At 39.0% G+C, this 19,554-nt stretch overlaps 2 protein-coding genes across 3 annotated transcripts; both read left to right on the forward strand.

Annotated features, from left to right (window-relative positions):
• The first annotated feature begins 220 nt into the window (after nucleotides 1–220).
• LOC110005026 (GTPase IMAP family member 8-like) lies at nucleotides 221–8,917 on the forward strand. Its single transcript, XM_065953354.1, has 4 exons — nucleotides 221–379; nucleotides 1,589–2,460; nucleotides 3,446–3,524; nucleotides 7,456–8,917. The coding sequence occupies exons 1-4, from the start codon at nucleotides 364–366 to the stop codon at nucleotides 8,319–8,321; spliced, it is 1,833 nt and encodes a 610-aa protein (XP_065809426.1). The 5' UTR covers nucleotides 221–363; the 3' UTR covers nucleotides 8,322–8,917.
• A 2,452-nt stretch (nucleotides 8,918–11,369) lies between these two features.
• Nucleotides 11,370–18,386, forward strand: LOC110001210 (GTPase IMAP family member 9-like). 2 transcript variants are annotated; one of them, XM_065953542.1, is made up of 2 exons: nucleotides 11,370–11,502; nucleotides 16,840–18,386. In XM_065953542.1, the coding sequence occupies exons 1-2, from the start codon at nucleotides 11,487–11,489 to the stop codon at nucleotides 17,769–17,771; spliced, it is 948 nt and encodes a 315-aa protein (XP_065809614.1). In that variant the 5' UTR covers nucleotides 11,370–11,486; the 3' UTR covers nucleotides 17,772–18,386. The 2 variants fall into 2 exon arrangements, with proteins under 2 accessions (XP_065809614.1, XP_065809613.1); XM_065953541.1 differs by lacking the exon at nucleotides 11,370–11,502 and adding an exon at nucleotides 15,202–15,673.
• The last annotated feature ends 1,168 nt before the right edge of the window (nucleotides 18,387–19,554 follow it).

Consider the following 19,554-nt stretch of genomic DNA (forward strand, 5'->3'; position numbering starts at 1 on the left):
AATGGAGAGAGAGGGACTCGTAAGAAGAGATTTAAAAAGTATTTTGGAGTGTGGGGAGAGAGGGAGAGGACGAAGATGCTTGTTTAGGTTTATTGAGAAGGATTTAGAAAAGTGAGTAATAATTAAATCCGGCAGATGGCAGTAATGCAACTTTTTGGATGCCAGCTGCCAATAAAATCCAAAGAAGAAGAAGATGAAGAAGAAGAAGAAGAAGAAGAAGAAGAAGAAGAAGAAGAAATGCTTCTGGGAGAGGTGAACAGGGTGAGGCTCCGTGCAGTTTTAAGGAAGTGTTTCCACAGACAGACTAAAAACTTTTCTTCTTCAGCTTAGAAACACATCAGCTACTCTCTCCAACACTCAAATATGGCTGTCAGTAAAGGTAAGTCATTTAATTTATAAAGTAGCATACACCTTGTATCTAAGTTAATGTTTATAGAGGGACCATTACATGATTCATAATGCACAAATATTAAACCGTTCTAAAGGGGCTACAATGGAAAAACATATTTCTTAAATCCTCAGAATTTCTAACAGGCTGGGGGATGAAATCCAAAACTCAGTTTGTGTTTGTCTTTAACGCAGTCAATCCTCTCTGATATGAATTTAATGGGAACATTAATGGAAACATCTGCAGTATGATTCAACAGCATGGAGTGTCTAAAACTAACCTGTGACGCTCTCTCAAAGAATTTTAACCAGAACTTATCATCTTAAAAAAAAGAGGGATTTATTGTATTAGACTGGATTCGTAGTGTGTAGGTGTAACTTGTAACTAGGCGGTTTCCTAAATACCCTCCTAATTACTGCTTATTGGGAGAAAGAGAGGAAGTTGTTGAATTGTCTTTGTTGCATCCAATGCTTGAGTGTGAATAAGAAGACAATATTAATTCCCACTGGTTCATTTATTAGCCGAGAGCAGGAGAGCACAGACGCTGAAAGTTAGGAAGTTGTGAACATGAATTATGATCTTGATATGCTTTGCTTAATATGCCCTGATAAGGTAGAAGTAAGAAAAGGTCATGCTTTGGTAGTAGGTTGAGATGTTTCTGAATCTTTCCCATGTTTCAGGGATGTTTTATTGTTGTGATTAAAAGACAGAATTTGAAAGAGTAGTGCCAGCATGAAGCAGCCTTACTCCTGGATGTGTAAGACACATGTTTATTGCAGTGTAGAGACACAGTTTCACAGTTTATCAGTCACAAAGTCAGAATTTTTTGAAAACGTTTCCACTTTTGGGCCGCTCCGGCATAAGTCGCTTTCTCAGTTGGGCCACCCCAGTCAAAGAAGTCTGGATCCGCCCCTGCACATCATGTTGCGTCGTATAATTTAGTTTGGTTGTATCGTACACTATCTTCATGTGTCGTACGCTATAATTGTGTTTTGTAGGATATCATAGCATTCCCAAACTTTTTTTGCTGGGACCTCGTGTCTACTGCGATCAGATACGTTTTAATTTTGAATCTGAAATCCATTTGTTCAAAAAAACAAAACACAAATAACTGCATAATTGGATAAGATCAGGTATAGATAATCAAATGGACACATATAGTCCTTAATGTTGTTCCTTTATTTTCTCTCATCCAATCAGAACCAACCATGTACAATAATGAGGAGATCCGGATCGTGATGGTGGGGAAGACCGGAGCTGGGAAGAGTGCCACAGCGAACACCATCCTGGGAAAGGAAGAATTCAAATCAAGGTTCTCCTTTAAATCTGTGACTGAAGGCTGCGCTAAGGCGTATGGTGAGCTGGATGGACAGAAGGTTTCTGTCATCGACACTCCAGGTCTGTTTGACACCAATACTGACGCAGTGACGACACGTGCAAATATCGTCCGGTGTATGGCTTATGCTTCTCCTGGACCACATATCTTTCTGATTGTCATCAAACTGGAACGATTCACAGAAGAAATACAGAAGACGGTGGAGAAGATTCAACAAATCTTTGGAGAGGAAGCAAACAAATACAGCATGGTTCTCTTTACCCATGGTGACCTGCTCAGAGGGCAACCTATCGAAGAGATCTTGAAGGAAAGCGAAGACCTGCAGGAGCTTGTGGCCAAATGTAACGACCAGTACCACGTCTTTGATAACAACCTCTCTGATAGTTCTCAGGTCACTGAGCTGCTCAACAAGATCAGAAAAATAACAGAAAAGAACACAGGAAACCATTACACCACTGAGATGTTTCAGAAGGTAGAGAGGGCGATTGAAGAGGAGAAACAGAGAATCCTGAAAGAGAAAGAAGAGGAAATGAGGAAAGAGAGGGAGAAACTGGAGAATTTATCTAAATTATTAAGATCAGTTGGCGAACCACTTGATAATAACCTTTTACTGAATGAGATGATTGAAAAAATAGCTAGAAGAGATGCAGAGAACAGCCCTGCATTGTTCAGATATTTAATGGAAATCCTTCAGATAGGGTTGGAATTTTATCGTGTTTATAAAGGTGTGAGAGATTGAACACAAAATAACAGCTCAATATTGCTGAAATGATTCTTCAACATCATTACAATTTAAGTGTCTAAAACTGATCTGACTCTGCAAAAATGAATGTTATCTTTCACACGAGACACATGTTTGGTGAATCCTTGCTGCGAGGACAAACTTGGTGACAAAATAAACATCTTCCTGTGACTATTTTACATTCCCCCTGAGGTCAGAGGCATTTCCCCTACTATATTAAAAGGGTATTCTTTTACACAAATAATCGTTCTTTCATCATGATCTCAAATACAGTATAGCATTTAAGTTTTAAGTCAGTTAACATGTTAATAATGTCTTAATACCTTTACATTATAAAAAAAATACACATATTGTGTCATGTGGCTTCTTGCTGTTGTTAATGTTGTAAACATTAAGAGAAAGATCCTTAAGCGTTGATTAAATATTGTAAGTAACCCGGTTAAGGTTAGTTAAGAAATTAAGAGGTTTTCTCAAGTAAATGCTGTTTGTTATTCTTTTACTGGAGGATGCTACAAATCTTGTTAATGTGTTCGAGCCAAAGTGAATAACCAAAATGTGCTTTCTTTATCATTTCAATAAAATGTTGTAACTCAGTGTGTAGTTGTTGTTGTTTTTCCAAAGGGGATACGAGACTGAATCCAGTTTCATCAACAAAATAAAAGATTATTATTTCTGGACTCTTCTGTTTAACATCTACATTACTCCCACTAGCTCAAATTATAGAAAACAATTAAATAAGTTATCATAACTACGCAGACGACACACAGATCTATATTACAATGTCCTGGTTTGAATCCCCGTCTGACAGGAGCCTCTCTGTGTGGAGTCTGCATGTTCTCCCCGTGCATGTGTGGGTTCTCCCCGGGTACTACGGCTTCCTCCCACAATCCAAAGACATGCTCGTTAGGTTAACTGGTAACTCTAAATTCCCCGTAGGTGTGAATGTGAGTGTGTCTGGTTGTCTGTCTCGATATGTCAGCTCTGTGATTGGCTGGGGAACAGTCCAGGGTGTAACCCCGCCTCTCACCCAATGACAGCTGGGATCGATTCCAGCCCCAGTGACCCCGAATGGGAAATGCAGTACTGATAATGGATGGATACCCATGTGAATTCCCACAATGACACATTTGAAAATGTATGTATTGATCATATTTTGTAATATTAATCTGAATCTAAATCTGAATCGGAGTAACTAGCAGACAAACTAAAGATTTTTGATAAATTCAGTGGAGTAAGAAGTATTTTTTTTTGCCTTTGAGATGAAGTTTAGTTAAAGTGACAGCAAATAGAGAAACACTAGGTTACTCCCTGAATAGAGAGAGAAGTCAGTAACTCAAAGAAAACATGAAAGAAGTGAAAAAATATATACATATACAGTGGAGGAAATAATTATTTGATCCCCTGCTGATTTTGTAAGTTTGACCAATTACAAAGAAGTGAGCGGTCTATCATTTTTATGGTACCTTTATTTTAACAAACAGAGACAGAATATTTTAAAAAAGGCCAGAAAAAAACATTGTATAAAGTTATAAATGAATTTGAATTTGATTGAAGGAAATAAGTATTTGATCCCCTACAAACCAACTCCTAAAGTACTCCTAATCACTGCTCATTATGGGTAAAAAAGACACGTCAACAGAATTAAGCTCTTCCTTCCAACCACTCCACCACCATGGGCAAGACCAAAGAACTTTCAAAGGACATCAGGGACAAGATTGTAGACCTGCACAAGGCTGGAATGGGTTACAAGACCATCAGCAAGAAGTTTGTTGAGAAGGAGACAACTGTTGGTGCAATTATAAGAAAATGGAAGAAATTTAAAATAACCATCAATCGCCCTCTGTCTGGAGCTCCATGCAAGATCTCGCCTCGTAGGGCAAGGATGATCATGAGAAGGGTGAGGAATCAGACCAGAACTACACGGGAGGAGCTTTGTAATGATCTCAAGGCAGCTAGGACCACAGTCACCAAGAAAACCATTGGGAACACACTGTGCCGTAATGGACTTAATTCCTGCAGTGCCCGCAAGGTCCCCGTGCTCAGGAAGGCACATGTACTGGCCCGTCTGAAGTTTGCCAGTGAACACCTAAATGATTCAGAGAAGGCTTGGGAGAAGGTGGTGTGGTCAGATGAGACCAAATTCAACTCTTTGGCATAAACTGGAGTTGTTGTGTTTGGAGGGAGAGAAATGCTGAATACCAACCCAAGAACACCGTCAAGCATGTAGGAGGAAACATTATGCTTTGGGGCTGTCTCTCTGCTAAGGGTACAGGACAACTTCACGTATTGAGGGGCCGATGGATGGGGCCATGTACCGTCAGATCTTGGACAAGAACCTCCTTTCCTCAGCCAGAGCACTGAGGACGGGTCGTGGATGGGTCTTCCAGCATGACAACAACCCGAAACATACGGCCAAGGCAACAAAGCAGAGGCTCAAGAAGAAGCACATTAAGGTCATGGAGTGGCCTACCCAGTCTCCAGACCTTTATCCTTTAAAAAATTTGTGGAGGGAGCTGAAAGTTCGAGTTCCAAAGTGACAGCCTCGAAACCTTCAGAATTTGGAGAAGATCTGCAGAAGGAGAGGACCAAAATCCCTCCTGAGATGTGTACAAACCTGGTGACCAACTACAACAATCGTCTGACTTCTGTGCTTGCCAACAAGGGTCACTCTACCAAGTACTAAGTCATGTTCTGCATGGGGATCAAATACTTATTTCCTTCGATCAAATGCAAATTAATTTATAACTTTATGTAATTTTTTTTTCTGGACTTTTTAAAATATATTCTGTCTCTGTTTGTTAAACTAAAGGTACCATAAAAATTATAGACCTCTCACTTCTTTGAAATCTGGCAAACTTACAAAATCAGCAGGGGATCAAATAATTATTTCCTTCACTGTATATATATAATATTGAAAAGAGAGAAACATAACTCAGTCTGAACATTGGTTTATGACACAGTTAGGTCAGGGCTATAAAGGCAGTTTTATTTCACTTGGACTTTGTCCATTTCAGAAAAAGTAACAATTTTGTTGCTGCTGGGAGGGGTGAACAGGGTGAGGCTCCGTGCAGTTTTAAGGAAGTGTTTCCACAGACAGACTAAAAACTTTTCTTCTTCAGCTTAGAAACACATCAGCTACTCTCTCCAACACTCAAATATGGCTGTCAGTAAAGGTAAGTCATTTAATTTATAAAGTAGCATACACCTTGTATCTAAGTTAATGTTTATAGAGGGACCATTACATGATTCATAATGCACAAATATTAAACCGTTCTAAAGGGGCTACAATGGAAAACATATTTCTCAAATCCTCAGAATTTCTAACAGGCTGGGGGATGAAATCCAAAACTCATTTTGTGTTTGTCTTTAACGCAGCCAATTCTCTCTGATATGAATTTAATGGGAACATTAATGGAAACATCTGCAGTATGATTCAACAGCATGGAGCGTCTAAAACTAACCTGTGACGCTCTCTCAAAGATTTTTAAGCAGAACTTATCATCTTAAAAAAAAATAGAGATTTATTGTATTAGACTGGATTCGTAGTATGGTGTAGTTTGTAAAGTTAAAAAAACATTCACAGATTTATAAATATTAGAAATACTTTTATGATAGTAGTTAAAGGCAGGGTTGGTCATTTTCTCCAGATACACTTTTTAAGATTTTGGTGTAAATTGTCTTTCGGTCCTGACAGACATTAATAACTCAGGTTCTCTGAAAAAGGAACAGAGAGAAAATCTGTCATCTGTAGCAGTTGTTAGCCTGTAAAAACTTTCAATCAATCAATCAATCTTTATTTGTATAGCGCCAATTCATAACAAGTGTTATCTCAAGACGCTTTACAAAAAGCAGCTAAAAGACCTTACCTATGACTATATTACAAAGACCCAGCTTAATCCATCATGAGCACTTTAGCAAAGCAGCAAATTTTGACCAATGTCTGCCACGAGGTACCAATCTGATGAACCAATCACGCCTCCCTGTCTCCCTGCTCGTTCTCGACCCCATGACTGCACGAGCCCACACTCAAAGCATGAGCTGAGGTCCGCTTCTGGAGCAACGGTGCTTGTGCATGAAAGTGAGGGGGCGTGGCTTTAGAGGGAGCACAGAGGGGAGGGGTGCAGACGGCGCACTGAGGGAATGCTACTTTCAAAATTATGCTAGTTTTAGAAAATGACCAACCCTGCCTTTAAAGTAGACATTATTAGTGGAAATAGAAAAGGGGGAAAGGATATTCATTAGTGTGTGCCCATGCACTAGAGGTTGGGAAAAAAAATGATTTATGTAAAAATCTAGATTTTTAGTTTCTGATATTTTAAATAGATTCATAACTTCCAAAAATCAATTATTATTGTTTTGTCCAATCAGTCACTCCCTGCTAAGTGCTAATGCTAGCTCTTTAACTCTGTAGAATGCCAAATGGAGCAGCAAGAAATTCAGCCAGTCTCACAGATGACTGGAGTAGATCCTGAAGAATATGTACTAATTCAAAAATAGACTTTGAATCATGAATCCAGAATCATTTTGAATAGAAAATAGATTCTCAATCAAATCGTGACACACTCGAAGATCCCTCACATGGGCCACCCCGGTCAAAGAAGTCTGGCCCCCCCACTGCACATGTTGCGTCATATTTTTTAGTATGCCGCTCCGGCATAAGTCGCTTTCTCAGTTGGGCCACCCCAGTCAAAGAAGTCTGGATGCACATCATGTTGCGTCGTATAATTTAGTTTGGTTGTATCGTACCATATCTTCATGTGTCGTACGATATAATTGTGTTTTGTAGGATATCATAGCATTCCCAAACTTTTTTTTGCTGGGACCTCGTGTCTACTGCGATCAGATACGTTTTAATTTTGAATCTGAAATCCATTTGTTCAAAAAAACAAAACACAAATAACTGCATAATTGGATAAGATCAGGTATAGATAATCAAATGGACACATATAGTCCTTAATGTTGTTCTTTTACTTTCTCTCATCCAATCAGAACCAACCATGTACAATAATGAGGAGATCCGGATCGTGATGGTGGGGAAGACCGGAGCTGGGAAGAGCGCCACAGCGAACACCATCCTGGGAAAGGAAGAATTCAAATCAAGGTTCTCCTTTAAATCTGTGACTGAAGGCTGCGCTAAGGCGTATGGTGAGCTGGATGGACAGAAGGTTTCTGTCATCGACACTCCAGGGCTGTTTGACACCAATACTGACGCAGTGACGACACGTGCAAATATCGTCCGGTGTATGGCTTATGCTTCTCCTGGACCCCATATCTTTCTGATTGTCATCAAACTGGAACGATTCACAGAAGAAATACAGAAGACGGTGGAGAAGATTCAGAAAATCTTTGGAGAGGAAGCAAACAAATACAGCATGGTTCTCTTTACCCATGGTGACCTGCTCAGAGGGCAACCTATTGAAGAGATCTTGAAGGAAAGCGAAGACCTGCAGGAGCTTGTGGCCAAATGTAACGACCAGTACCACGTCTTTGATAACAACCTCTCTGATAGTTCTCAGGTCACTGAGCTGCTCAACAAGATCAGAAAAATAACAGAAAAGAACACAGGAAACCATTACACCACTGAGATGTTTCAGAAGGTAGAGAGGGCGATTGAAGAGGAGAAACAGAGAATCCTGAAAGATGAAATGCGGAAAAAAAGGGAGGAAGTGGTGAAATTATCTAAATTATTAACATCAGTTGGCGAACAACTTGATAATAACCTTTTACTGAATGAGATGATTGAAAAAATAGCTAGAAGAGATGCAGAGAACAGCCCTGCATTGTTCAGATATTTAATGGAAATCCTTCAGATAGGGTTGGAATTTTATCGTGTTTATAAAGGTGTGAGAGATTGAACACAAAATAACAGCTCAATATTGCTGAAATGATTCTTCAACATCATTACAATTTAAGTGTCTAAAACTGATCTGACTCTGCAAAAATGAATGTTATCTTTCACACGAGACACATGTTTGGTGAATCCTTGCTGCGAGGACAAACTTGGTGACAAAATAAACATCTTCCTGTGACTATTTTACATTCCCCCTGAGGTCAGAGGCATTTCCCCTACTATATTAAAAGGGTATTCTTTTACACAAATAATCGTTCTTTCATCATGATCTCAAATACAGTATAGCATTTAAGTTTTAAGTCAGTTAACATGTTAATAATGTCTTAATACCTTTACATTATAAAAAAAATACACATATTGTGTCATGTGGCTTCTTGCTGTTGTTAATGTTGTAAACATTAAGAGAAAGATCCTTAAGCGTTGATTAAATATTGTAAGTAACCCGGTTAAGGTTAGTTAAGAAATTAAGAGGTTTTCTCAAGTAAATGCTGTTTGTTATTCTTTTACTGGAGGATGCTACAAATCTTGTTAATGTGTTCGAGCCAAAGTGAATAACCAAAATGTGCTTTCTTTATCATTTCAATAAAATGTTGTAACTCAGTGTGTAGTTGTTGTTGTTTTTCCAAAGGGGATACGAGACTGAATCCAGTTTCATCAACAAAATAAAAGATTATTATTTCTGGACTCTTCTGTTTAACATCTACATTACTCCCACTAGCTCAAATTATAGAAAACAATTAAATAAGTTATCATAACTACGCAGACGACACACAGATCTATATTACAATGTCCTGGTTTGAATCCCCGTCTGACAGGAGCCTCTCTGTGTGGAGTCTGCATGTTCTCCCCGTGCATGTGTGGGTTCTCCCCGGGTACTACGGCTTCCTCCCACAATCCAAAGACATGCTCGTTAGGTTAACTGGTAACTCTAAATTCCCCGTAGGTGTGAATGTGAGTGTGTCTGGTTGTCTGTCTCGATATGTCAGCTCTGTGATTGGCTGGAGACAGTCCAGGGTGTAACCCCGCCTCTCACCCAATGACAGCTGGGATCGATTCCAGCCCCAGTGACCCTGGATGGGAAATGCAGTACTGATAATGGATGGATACCCATGTGAATTCCCACAATGACACATTTGAAAATGTATGTATTGATCATATTTTGTAATATTAATCTGAATCTAAATCTGAATCGGAGTAACTAGCAGACAAACTAAAGATTTTTGATAAATTCAGTGGAGTAAGAAGTATTTTTTTTTGCCTTTGAGATGAAGTTTAGTTAAAGTGACAGCAAATAGAGAAACACTAGGTTACTCCCTGAATAGAGAGAGAAGTCAGTAACTCAAAGAAAACATGAAAGAAGTGAAAAAATATATACATATACAGTGGAGGAAATAATTATTTGATCCCCTGCTGATTTTGTAAGTTTGACCAATTACAAAGAAGTGAGCGGTCTATCATTTTTATGGTACCTTTATTTTAACAAACAGAGACAGAATATTTTAAAAAAGGCCAGAAAAAAACATTGTATAAAGTTATAAATGAATTTGAATTTGATTGAAGGAAATAAGTATTTGATCCCCTACAAACCAACTCCTAAAGTACTCCTAATCACTGCTCATTATGGGTAAAAAAGACACATGTCAACAGAATCAATCTTTTCCTTTCCAACCACTCCACCACCATGGGCAAGACCAAAGAACTTTCAAAGGACATCAGGGACAAGATTGTAGACCTGCACAAGGCTGGAATGGGTTACAAGACCATCAGCAAGAAGCTTGTTGAGAAGGAGACAACTGTTGGTGCAATTATAAGAAAATGGAAGAAATTTAAAATAACCATCAATCGCCCTCTGTCTGGAGCTCCATGCAAGATCTCGCCTCGTAGGGCAAGGATGATCATGAGAAGGGTGAGGAATCAGACCAGAACTACACGGGAGGAGCTTTGTAATGATCTCAAGACAGCTAGGACCACAGTCACCAAGAAAACCATTGGGAACACACTGTGCCGTAATGGATTGAAATCCTGCAGTGCCCGCAAGGTCCCCATGCTCAGGAAGGCACATGTACAGGCCCGTCTGAAGTTTGCCAGTGAACACCTAAATGATTCAGAGAAGGCTTGGGAGAAGGTGGTGTGGTCAGATGAGACCAAATTCAACTCTTTGGCATAAACTGGAGTTGTTGTGTTTGGAGGGAGAGAAATGCTGAATACCAACCCAAGAACACCGTCAAGTATGGAGGAGGAAACATTATGCTTTGGGGCTGTCTCTCTGCTAAGGGTATAGGACAACTTCACGCATTGAGGGGCCGATGGATGGGGCCATGTACCGTCAGATCTTGGACAAGAACCTCCTTTCCTCAGCCAGAGCACTGAGGACGGGTCGTGGATGGGTCTTCCAGCATGACAACAACCCGAAACATACGGCCAAGGCAACAAAGCAGAGGCTCAAGAAGAAGCACATTAAGGTCATGGAGTGGCCTACCCAGTCTCCAGACCTTTATCCTTTAAAAAATTTGTGGAGGGAGCTGAAAGTTCGAGTTCCAAAGTGACAGCCTCGAAACCTTCAGAATTTGGAGAAGATCTGCAAAAGGAGAGGACCAAAATCCCTCCTGAGATGTGTACAAACCTGGTGACCAACTACAACAATCGTCTGACTTCTGTGCTTGCCAACAAGGGTCACTCTACCAAGTACTAAGTCATGTTCTGCATGGGGATCAAATACTTATTTCCTTCGATCAAATGCAAATTAATTTATAACTTTATGTAATTTTTTTTTCTGGACTTTTTAAAATATATTCTGTCTCTGTTTGTTAAAATAAAGGTACCATAAAAATTATAGACCTCTCACTTCTTTGAAATCTGGCAAACTTACAAAATCAGCAGGGGATCAAATAATTATTTCCTCCACTGTATATATATATTATTATTGAAAAGAGCGAAACATAACTCAGTCTGAACATTGGTTTATGACACAGTTAGGTCAGGGCTATAAAGGCAGTTTTATTTCACTTGGACTTTGTCCATTTCAGAAAAAGTAGCAATTTTGTTGCTGCTGGAAGGGGTGAACAGGGTGAGGCTCCGTGCAGTTTTAAGGAAGTGTTTCCACAGACAGACTAAAAACTTTTCTTCTTCAGCTTAGAAACACATCAGCTACTCTCTCCAACACTCAAATATGGCTGTCAGTAAAGGTAAGTCATTTAATTTATAAAGTAGCATACACCTTGTATCTAAGTAAATTTTTATAGAGGGACCATTACATGATTCATAATGCACAAATATTAAACCGTTCTAAAGGGGCTACAATGGAAAACATATTTCTCAAATCCTCAGAATTTCTAACAGGCTGGGGGATGAAATCCAAAACTCAGTTTGTGTTTGTCTTTAACGCAGCCAATTCTCTCTGATATGAATTTAATGGGAACATTAATGGAAACATCTGCAGTATGATTCAACAGCATGGAGCGTCTAAAACTAACCTGTGACGCTCTCTCAAAGAATTTTAAGCAGAACTTATCATCTTAAAAAAAAGAGGGATTTATTGTATTAGACTGGATTCGTATTGTGTAGGTGTAACTTGTAACTAGGCGGTTTCCTAAATAACCTCCTAATTACTGCTTATTGAGAGAAAGAGAGGAAGTTGTTGAATTGTCTTTGTTGCATCCAATGCTTGAGTGTGAATAAGAAGACAATATTAATTCCCACTGGTTCGTTTATTAGCCGAGAAAAGGAGAGCACAGACGCTGAAAGTTAGGAAGTTGTGAACATGAATTATGATCTTGATATGCTTTGCTTAATATGCCCTGATAAGATAGAAGTAAGAAAAGGTCATGCTTTGGTAGTAGGTTGAGATGTTTCTGAATCTTTCCCATGTTTCAGGGATGTTTTATTGTTGTGATTAAAAGACAGAATTTGAAAGAGTAGTGCCAGCATGAAGCAGCCTTACTCCTGGATGTGTAAGACACATGTTTATTGCAGTGTAGAGACACAGTTTCACAGTTTATCAGTCACAAAGTCAGAATTTTTTGAAAACGTTTCCACTTTTGGGCCGCTCCGGCATAAGTCGCTTTCTCAGTTGGGCCACCCCAGTCAAAGAAGTCTGGATCCGCCCCTGCACATCATGTTGCATCGTATAATTTAGTTTGGTTGTATCGTACCATATCTTCATGTGTCGCACGATATAATTGTGTTTTGTAGGATATCATAGCATTCCCAAACTTTTTTTGCTGGGACCTCGTGTCTACTGCGATCAGATACTTTTTAATTTTGAATCTGAAATCCATTTGTTCAAAAAAACAAAACACAAATAACTGCATAATTGGATAAGATCAGGTATAGATAATCAAATGGACACATATAGTCCTTAATGTTGTTCTTTTACTTTCTCTCATCCAATCAGAACCAACCATGTACAATAATGAGGAGATCCGGATCGCAGTGACGACACGTGCAAATATCGTCCGGTGTATGGCTTATGCTTCTCCTGGACCCCATATCTTTCTGATTGTCATCAAACTGGAACGATTCACAGAAGAAATACAGAAGACGGTGGAGAAGATTCAGCAAATCTTTGGAGAGGAAGCAAACAAATACAGCATGGTTCTCTTTACCCATGGTGACCAGCTCAGAGGGCAACCTATCAAGGAGATCTTGAAGGAAAGCGAAGACCTGCAGGAGCTTGTGGCCAAATGTAACGACCAGTACCACGTCTTTGATAACAACCTCTCTGATAGTTCTCAGGTCACTGAGCTGCTCAACAAGATCAGAAAGATAACAGAAAAGAACACAGGAAACCATTACACCTCTGAGATGTTTCAGAAGGTAGAGAGGGCGATTGAAGAGGAGAAAAAGAGAATCCTGAAAGAGAAAGAAGAGTAAATGCGGAAAAAGAGGGAGGAAGTGGAGAAATTATTTAAATTATTAACAGCAGCTGGCAATAAACTTGAAGAGGACCTTTTACTGAATGAGATGATTGAAAAAATAGCTAGAAGAGATGCAGAGAACAGCCCTGCATTGTTCAGATATTTAATGGAAATCCTTCAGATAGGGTTGGAATTTTATCGTGTTTATAAAGGTGTGAGAGATTGAACACAAAATTCTTCAACATCATTACAATTTAAGTGTCTAAAACTGATCTGACTGCAAAAATGAATGTTATCTTTCACACGAGACACATGTTTGGTGAATCCTTGCTGCGAGGACAAACTTGGTGACAAAATAAACATCTTCCTGTGACTATTTTTTATTCCCCCTGAGGTCAGAGGCATTTCCCCTACTATATTAAAAGGGTATTCTTTTACACAAATAATCGTTCTTTCATCATGATCTCAAATACAGTATAGCATTTAAGTTTTAAGTCAGTTAACATGTTAATAATGTCGTAGTACTTTTACATTATAAAAACACTATGATGGCACTTTTGTTTTAACTGCCAGCTGTATCAGGGTGGCTTCTCTTATTATCTTTGGGGTCAATTTTACCCCCTTTTATCCTCCGGTTACATCCGCAATCTCCCTGATGTTACAGTCTAAGTAGTGTTGGGGTTGTATCAAGTCAACTTTGGTTATATTCTTTAATAATTATCTTTAATTATTAATAATATAAATAACAATATCATTAAACTATGTTCAATCAACTCTTGGGGCACCACCCTGTAATCAGGGAACTATAACCAAAATATCACTCAAATCAGTCTCAAATTAGTTATTTAATTACTAATATTATTAATAATGAATAACTATATTTAATAAATTGAAGGCGTGAAATCCATACACAAAGCCTTCACACCCAGCTTATATCACAATGCAAATACACCAGTAATCGCAAACAACTGCTCTCTTAAATTATAACAGAATTTATTTAAACAAAGCAACATCAATCCAAAATCAATTAACTTAATCAAACAAATAACTATCATAAACTAACCTAAGCAAACAAAGATTATCAAGCAAAACTTGTGGAAGAGGAGTAAGAATGGAGTTGTGTGTGTGTGTGGATGAGAGAGAGAGAGGAGGGGAAGAAAGGGGGGAGATGGCTTCATACCCACGTGGTCACTTACGATGGCGCACACCCAACAAAGACCTGCGTGTGTGTGTGTGTGTGTGTCTGTGGATGAAAGAAAGAGAGGAGGGGGAGAGAGGGGGAGATTGCTGTAAATGTTAATGGATGAAGCCTGAATGAAATCAGCCATCTGTTATCACAGGGGTCTCTGGCAGCTCATCAGCAGCCACAGCCATGCGAGAAATCCTGTCTCAGTCTAACTTTCAGTCAACCTAACGACAGGCTGAGAGCTGGAGCTGAGGCGGGTTTTAGGTCTGCTGACGATCGTAACATCGTGCCCACCTGTCAATCATGTCAGCTACACGCCTAACTATAGATAACACGTATCAATTTCAAAATCAAAACGGAGCCATTTAAAAAAAAAAAATCACTCCCCATAGTGTGTGTTCATGAGAACAATAACTAATCAGACCTATTTAGTTCTTTGAACCAGGCTATACACATGTTTATTTAATCTGTAAAAACAGCTTTTTTGCCTGTATGTGACTTCCACTGTTCCTGCAGCCAGTCTCTAGTGAATACTTGACAAAGTGCAGGATTTTGCACTTCCGCATTGGCTTCATTTTTCAAGACCTGAGATTGCCGCTTCCTCAGCCCGAGTGGTTGCCATTGTTGCTTCTTCTTTGCAAACCAACTATGTCCAATAAGAATTGCTGTTTCGGACTCTGTTCATACACAAGTGTACTCAGTGTACGCACAGAGCAATGCTACTAATGTTAGCGCAGACCAGCGGGGGAGGGGGGAGCAATAGTGTATAGTACGAAAAAATGATGCCTTATAGGAAAACGGCCTCAGAACTATGCATAATTAAGGGTGTGGCACTTTTTACTGACAGGAGGGCACTTGTAGGTTTTTTTGCTAAGAGGCTAAAGGCCCCCACAATTCCACCTCTTAGCCGGTTCCTATGATGACCAAAAGTTTGAGACAGCATCTCCAATATATCGACAGCAACTGTTTGGATTCAAAACTCCACTTCAGAAAGTAATGGGTGACGCATTTTCATTTCATGAATTAAAATAACTGGTGGTATTTCTTGTAAACACTGAGTGTTGGTGTTAGCAGAGTTTGGTGCAGGAGGACTGGATTTTCAAGGTGTGCAAGATTCTTGAAAACAAAATGAGATGATCAAGGGCGTGAATCACTTTTACATTAGTCACTTTATCGCTGCTGGGAGGGGTGAACATGGTGAGGCTCTGTGCATTTATAAGAAGTGTTGTCACATACAGACTTAAAACCTTTCTTCTTCAGCTTAGAAACACACCAGCTACTCTCTCCAATACCCAAATATGGCTGTCAACAAAAGTAAGTCAGTAGATTTAATTTACAAAGTAGCATACACCTTGTATCTAAGTTTATGTTTATAGAGGGACCATTAAATGATTCATAATGCACAAATATTAAACCGTTCTAAAGCGGCTACAATGGAAAAACATATTTCTCAAATCCTCATAATTTCTGTCACGCTGGGAGATGAAATCCAAAACTCAGTTTGTGTTTGTCTTTAACGCAGCCATTTAAATGGGAACATTAATGGAAACATCTGCAGTATGATTCAACAGCATGGAGTGTCTAAAACTAACCTGTGACGCTCTCTCAACGAATTTTAAGCAGAACTTATCATCTTAAAAAAAAGAGGGATTTATTGTATTAGACTGGATTTGTAGTGTGTAGGTGTAACTTGTAACTAGGCGGTTTCCTAAATAACCTCCTAATAACTGCTTATTGAGAGAAAGAGAGGAAGTTGTTGAATTGTCTTTGTTGCATCCAATGCTTGAGTGTGAATAAGAAGACAATATTAATTCCCACTGGTTCATTTATTAGCCGAGAACAGGAGAGCACAGACGCTGAAAGTTAGGAAGTTGTGAACATGAATTATGATCTTGATATGCTTTGCTTAATATGCCCTGATAAGGTAGAAGTAAGAAAAGGTCATGCTTTGGTAGTAGGTTGAGATGTTTCTGAATCTTTCCCATGTTTCAGGGATGTTTTATTGTTGTGATTAAAAGACAGAATTTGAAAGAGTAGTGCCAGCATGAAGCAGCCTTACTCCTGGATGTGTAAGACACATGTTTATTGCAGTGTAGAGACACAGTTTCACAGTTTATCAGTCACAAAGTCAGAATTTTTTGAAAACGTTTCCACTTTTGGGCCACCCCAGTCAAAGAAGTCTGGATCCGCCCCTGCACATCATGTTGCGTCGTATAATTTAGTTTGGTTGCATCGTACCATATCTTCATGTGTCGTACGATATAATTGTGTTTTGTAGGATATCATAGCATTCCCAAACTTTTTCTGCTGGGACCTCGTGTCTACTGCGATCAGCTACGTTTTAATTTTGAATCTGAAATCCATTTGTTCAAAAAAACAAAACACAAATAACTGCATAATTGGATAAGATCAGGTATAGATAATCAAATGGACACATATAGTCCTTAATGTTGTTCTTTTACTTTCTCTCATCCAATCAGAACCAACCATGTACAGTAATGAGGAGATCCGGATCGTGATGGTGGGGAAGACCGGAGCTGGGAAGAGCGCCACAGCGAACACCATCCTGGGAAAGGAAGAATTCAAATCAAGGTTCTCCTTTAAATCTGTGACTGAAGGCTGCGCTAAGGCGTATGGTGAGCTGGATGGACAGAAGGTTTCTGTCATCGACACTCCAGGGCTGTTTGACACCAATACTGACGCAGTGACGACACGTGCAAATATCGTCCGGTGTATGGCTTATGCTTCTCCTGGACCACATATCTTTCTGATTGTCATCAAACTGGAACGATTCACAGAAGAAATACAGAAGACGGTGGAGAAGATTCAGCAAATCTTTGGAGAGGAAGCAAACAAATACAGCATGGTTCTCTTTACCCATGGTGACCAGCTCAGTGGGAAACCTATCGAAGAGATGTTGAAGGGAAGCAAAGACCTGCAGGAGCTTGTGGCCAAATGTAACGACCAGTACCACGTCTTTGATAACAAGCTCTCTGATAGTTCTCAGGTCACTGAGCTGCTCAACAAGATCAGAAAAATAACAGAAAAGAACACAGGAAACCATTACACCACTGAGATGTTTCAGGAGGCAGAGAGGGCGATTGAAGAGGAGAAACAGAGAATCCTGAAAGAGAAAGAAGAGGAAATGTGCAAAGAGAGGGAGGAACTAATGAGGAAAATAGAGAAAAAGAACCAGAAAATGATGAGAGAAAGGGCAGATTTGGAGAGGGAAGCTCAATTAGTGAAAGCTCGTGTCAAAGAAATGGAAGGGGAAATAAAAAGGCTCAGGGAGGAGCATGAAATAAAGGCTAGAAGAGAGGCAGAGAACAGACCTCCATTGTTAAAATATTTAATGGAAATCCTTCAGATAGGGTTGGAATTGTTTCGTGTTTATAAAGGTCAGAGTTATTGAAGAAAAAGTGACAGCTCAGTGTCGCTGAAACAATTCTTCAACATCATTACAATTTCAGTGTTTAAAACTGATCTGATGCTCCAAAAATTAATGTTGCCTGTGAGACATGTTTGATCTTCCTGTGACTATTTTATATTCCCTCTAAGGTCAGAGGCATTTTCCCTACTATATTAAAATGGTATTCTTTTACACAAATAATCCTTCTTTCATCATGATCTCAAATACAGTATATCTTTTAAGTCAGTTAACACGTTAATAATGTCTTAATACTTTTTACTTCATCCAAACGTTATGATGGCACTTTTGTTTTAACTGCCAGCTGTATCAGGGTGGCTTCTCCTATTATCTTTGGGGTCAATTTGACCCTGGTCAATGTTTAACTCTAAATAAATTATTGACGTCTTTGATTTTGCTTCATAATTAATGACTTTTCCTGATTTAATGGGGACAACTGGGTAAACATAAAATTAAAATGAAATGTTTTCAATGTCTTAACCTAATGTATAACCCCTGTGTGGTGTTTGGTCTAGGTTTTTTGTAAATAAAGAACTGTCATGTGTTCCTTGCTGATGTTCTGATGATGATGTTCTGTTTAATCATTAAAATACTTCCTAAACTTTGAAATTGTGTTTGTTTTTCCATATCAATCACTATTTTTGACAACAGAAATAATTTTTCTTTTCAAATGTTATTGATAACAAAAATATGTAGGCCTACTTAGAAATAATATAAAGCCAACACCAAAATGATATCTCTTTCAAATTTTAGGTCAATCAGTGAGATTTTATGGTGATTGCATATTTCTCCATAGTTGCGTAACAGGTATTCTGAATGTATAAGGAGGGTGGGGGTGGTGGGGGTTGTTTTATCTAAAGTCCTATTTAGGTAGTCAACAAACAAACGTAAAGTACCTGACACATAAACTTGGGTAACAATTTTAATTATAATACTTTTCTGGAGGTTTAAATTGACTGGATGCTCTGTGCGTTTCCTTGTCTCACTTCTTGTCCGGGCTGTCATATTCTGTCCAGCTTGAACCATGGTTGCCTGGCGACGTAGTTATGATAACTTATTTTATTGTTTTTTATAATCTATAATGAGCTAGTAGGAGCATGTAGACGTTAAACAGAAGAGGGGAACTCCACAAGTAATTTTTGTTTGCTCAGATATGAAGTTACCTATAGACACGAAGAAGTCCCTGTCCTTTAAGTCGGATTCAAACCAGTTTAGTACTGTGCCAGAAACTCCCACCAAGTTTTCCAGTTGGTCGAGTAATGTATTGTGGTCAACTGTGTCGAACGCAGCACTGAGATCAAGTAAAACTAAGACTGAGCTTTTGCCACTGTCTGTGTTTAAACAGATGTCATTAAACTCTTTAACCAGAGCTGTCTCAGTGCTGTGATTTTGTCTAAAACCTGACTGGAAGACATCGAAACAGTCGCTCAATGTCAAGAAGTTATTTAACTGTTGAAAAACAGCTTTTTCGATTATTTTACTTAAAAAATGAAGATTTGATATCGGCCTGTAATTGTTCATTATTGACTTGTCTAGATTGATCTTTTTTAATAGCGGCTTGATGAGTGCTGTTTTCAGGGCCTGTGGGAAGACACCTGAGAGAAGAGACAGGTTTACAATTTGTAACAGATCTGGAGCCATGACTTGGGAAACTTTTTTGGAAAAACCTGTTTGCAGAATATCAAGACAGCAGGAGGAGGAATTTAATTGTTGTATAATGTCCTCCAGGTTTTTTGAGGTTGATTTGATTAAATTGTGTCATGGTGCT

This window comes from Labrus bergylta, chromosome 4 (genome assembly GCF_963930695.1).
Source record: "Labrus bergylta chromosome 4, fLabBer1.1, whole genome shotgun sequence".
NCBI lineage: Eukaryota > Metazoa > Chordata > Actinopteri > Labriformes > Labridae > Labrus > Labrus bergylta.

What these genes read in the sequence shown, in the direction of transcription:
- LOC110005026 (XM_065953354.1), top strand. An exon ending in TTTATAAAGGTGTGAGAGAT is followed by an intron (nt 2,461 to 3,445) that starts TGAACACAAAAT and finishes TCGATATGTCAG; the next exon opens with CTCTGTGATTGGCTGGGGAA. An exon ending in TGGGATCGATTCCAGCCCCA is followed by an intron (nt 3,525 to 7,455) that starts GTGACCCCGAAT and finishes TCATCCAATCAG; the next exon opens with AACCAACCATGTACAATAAT.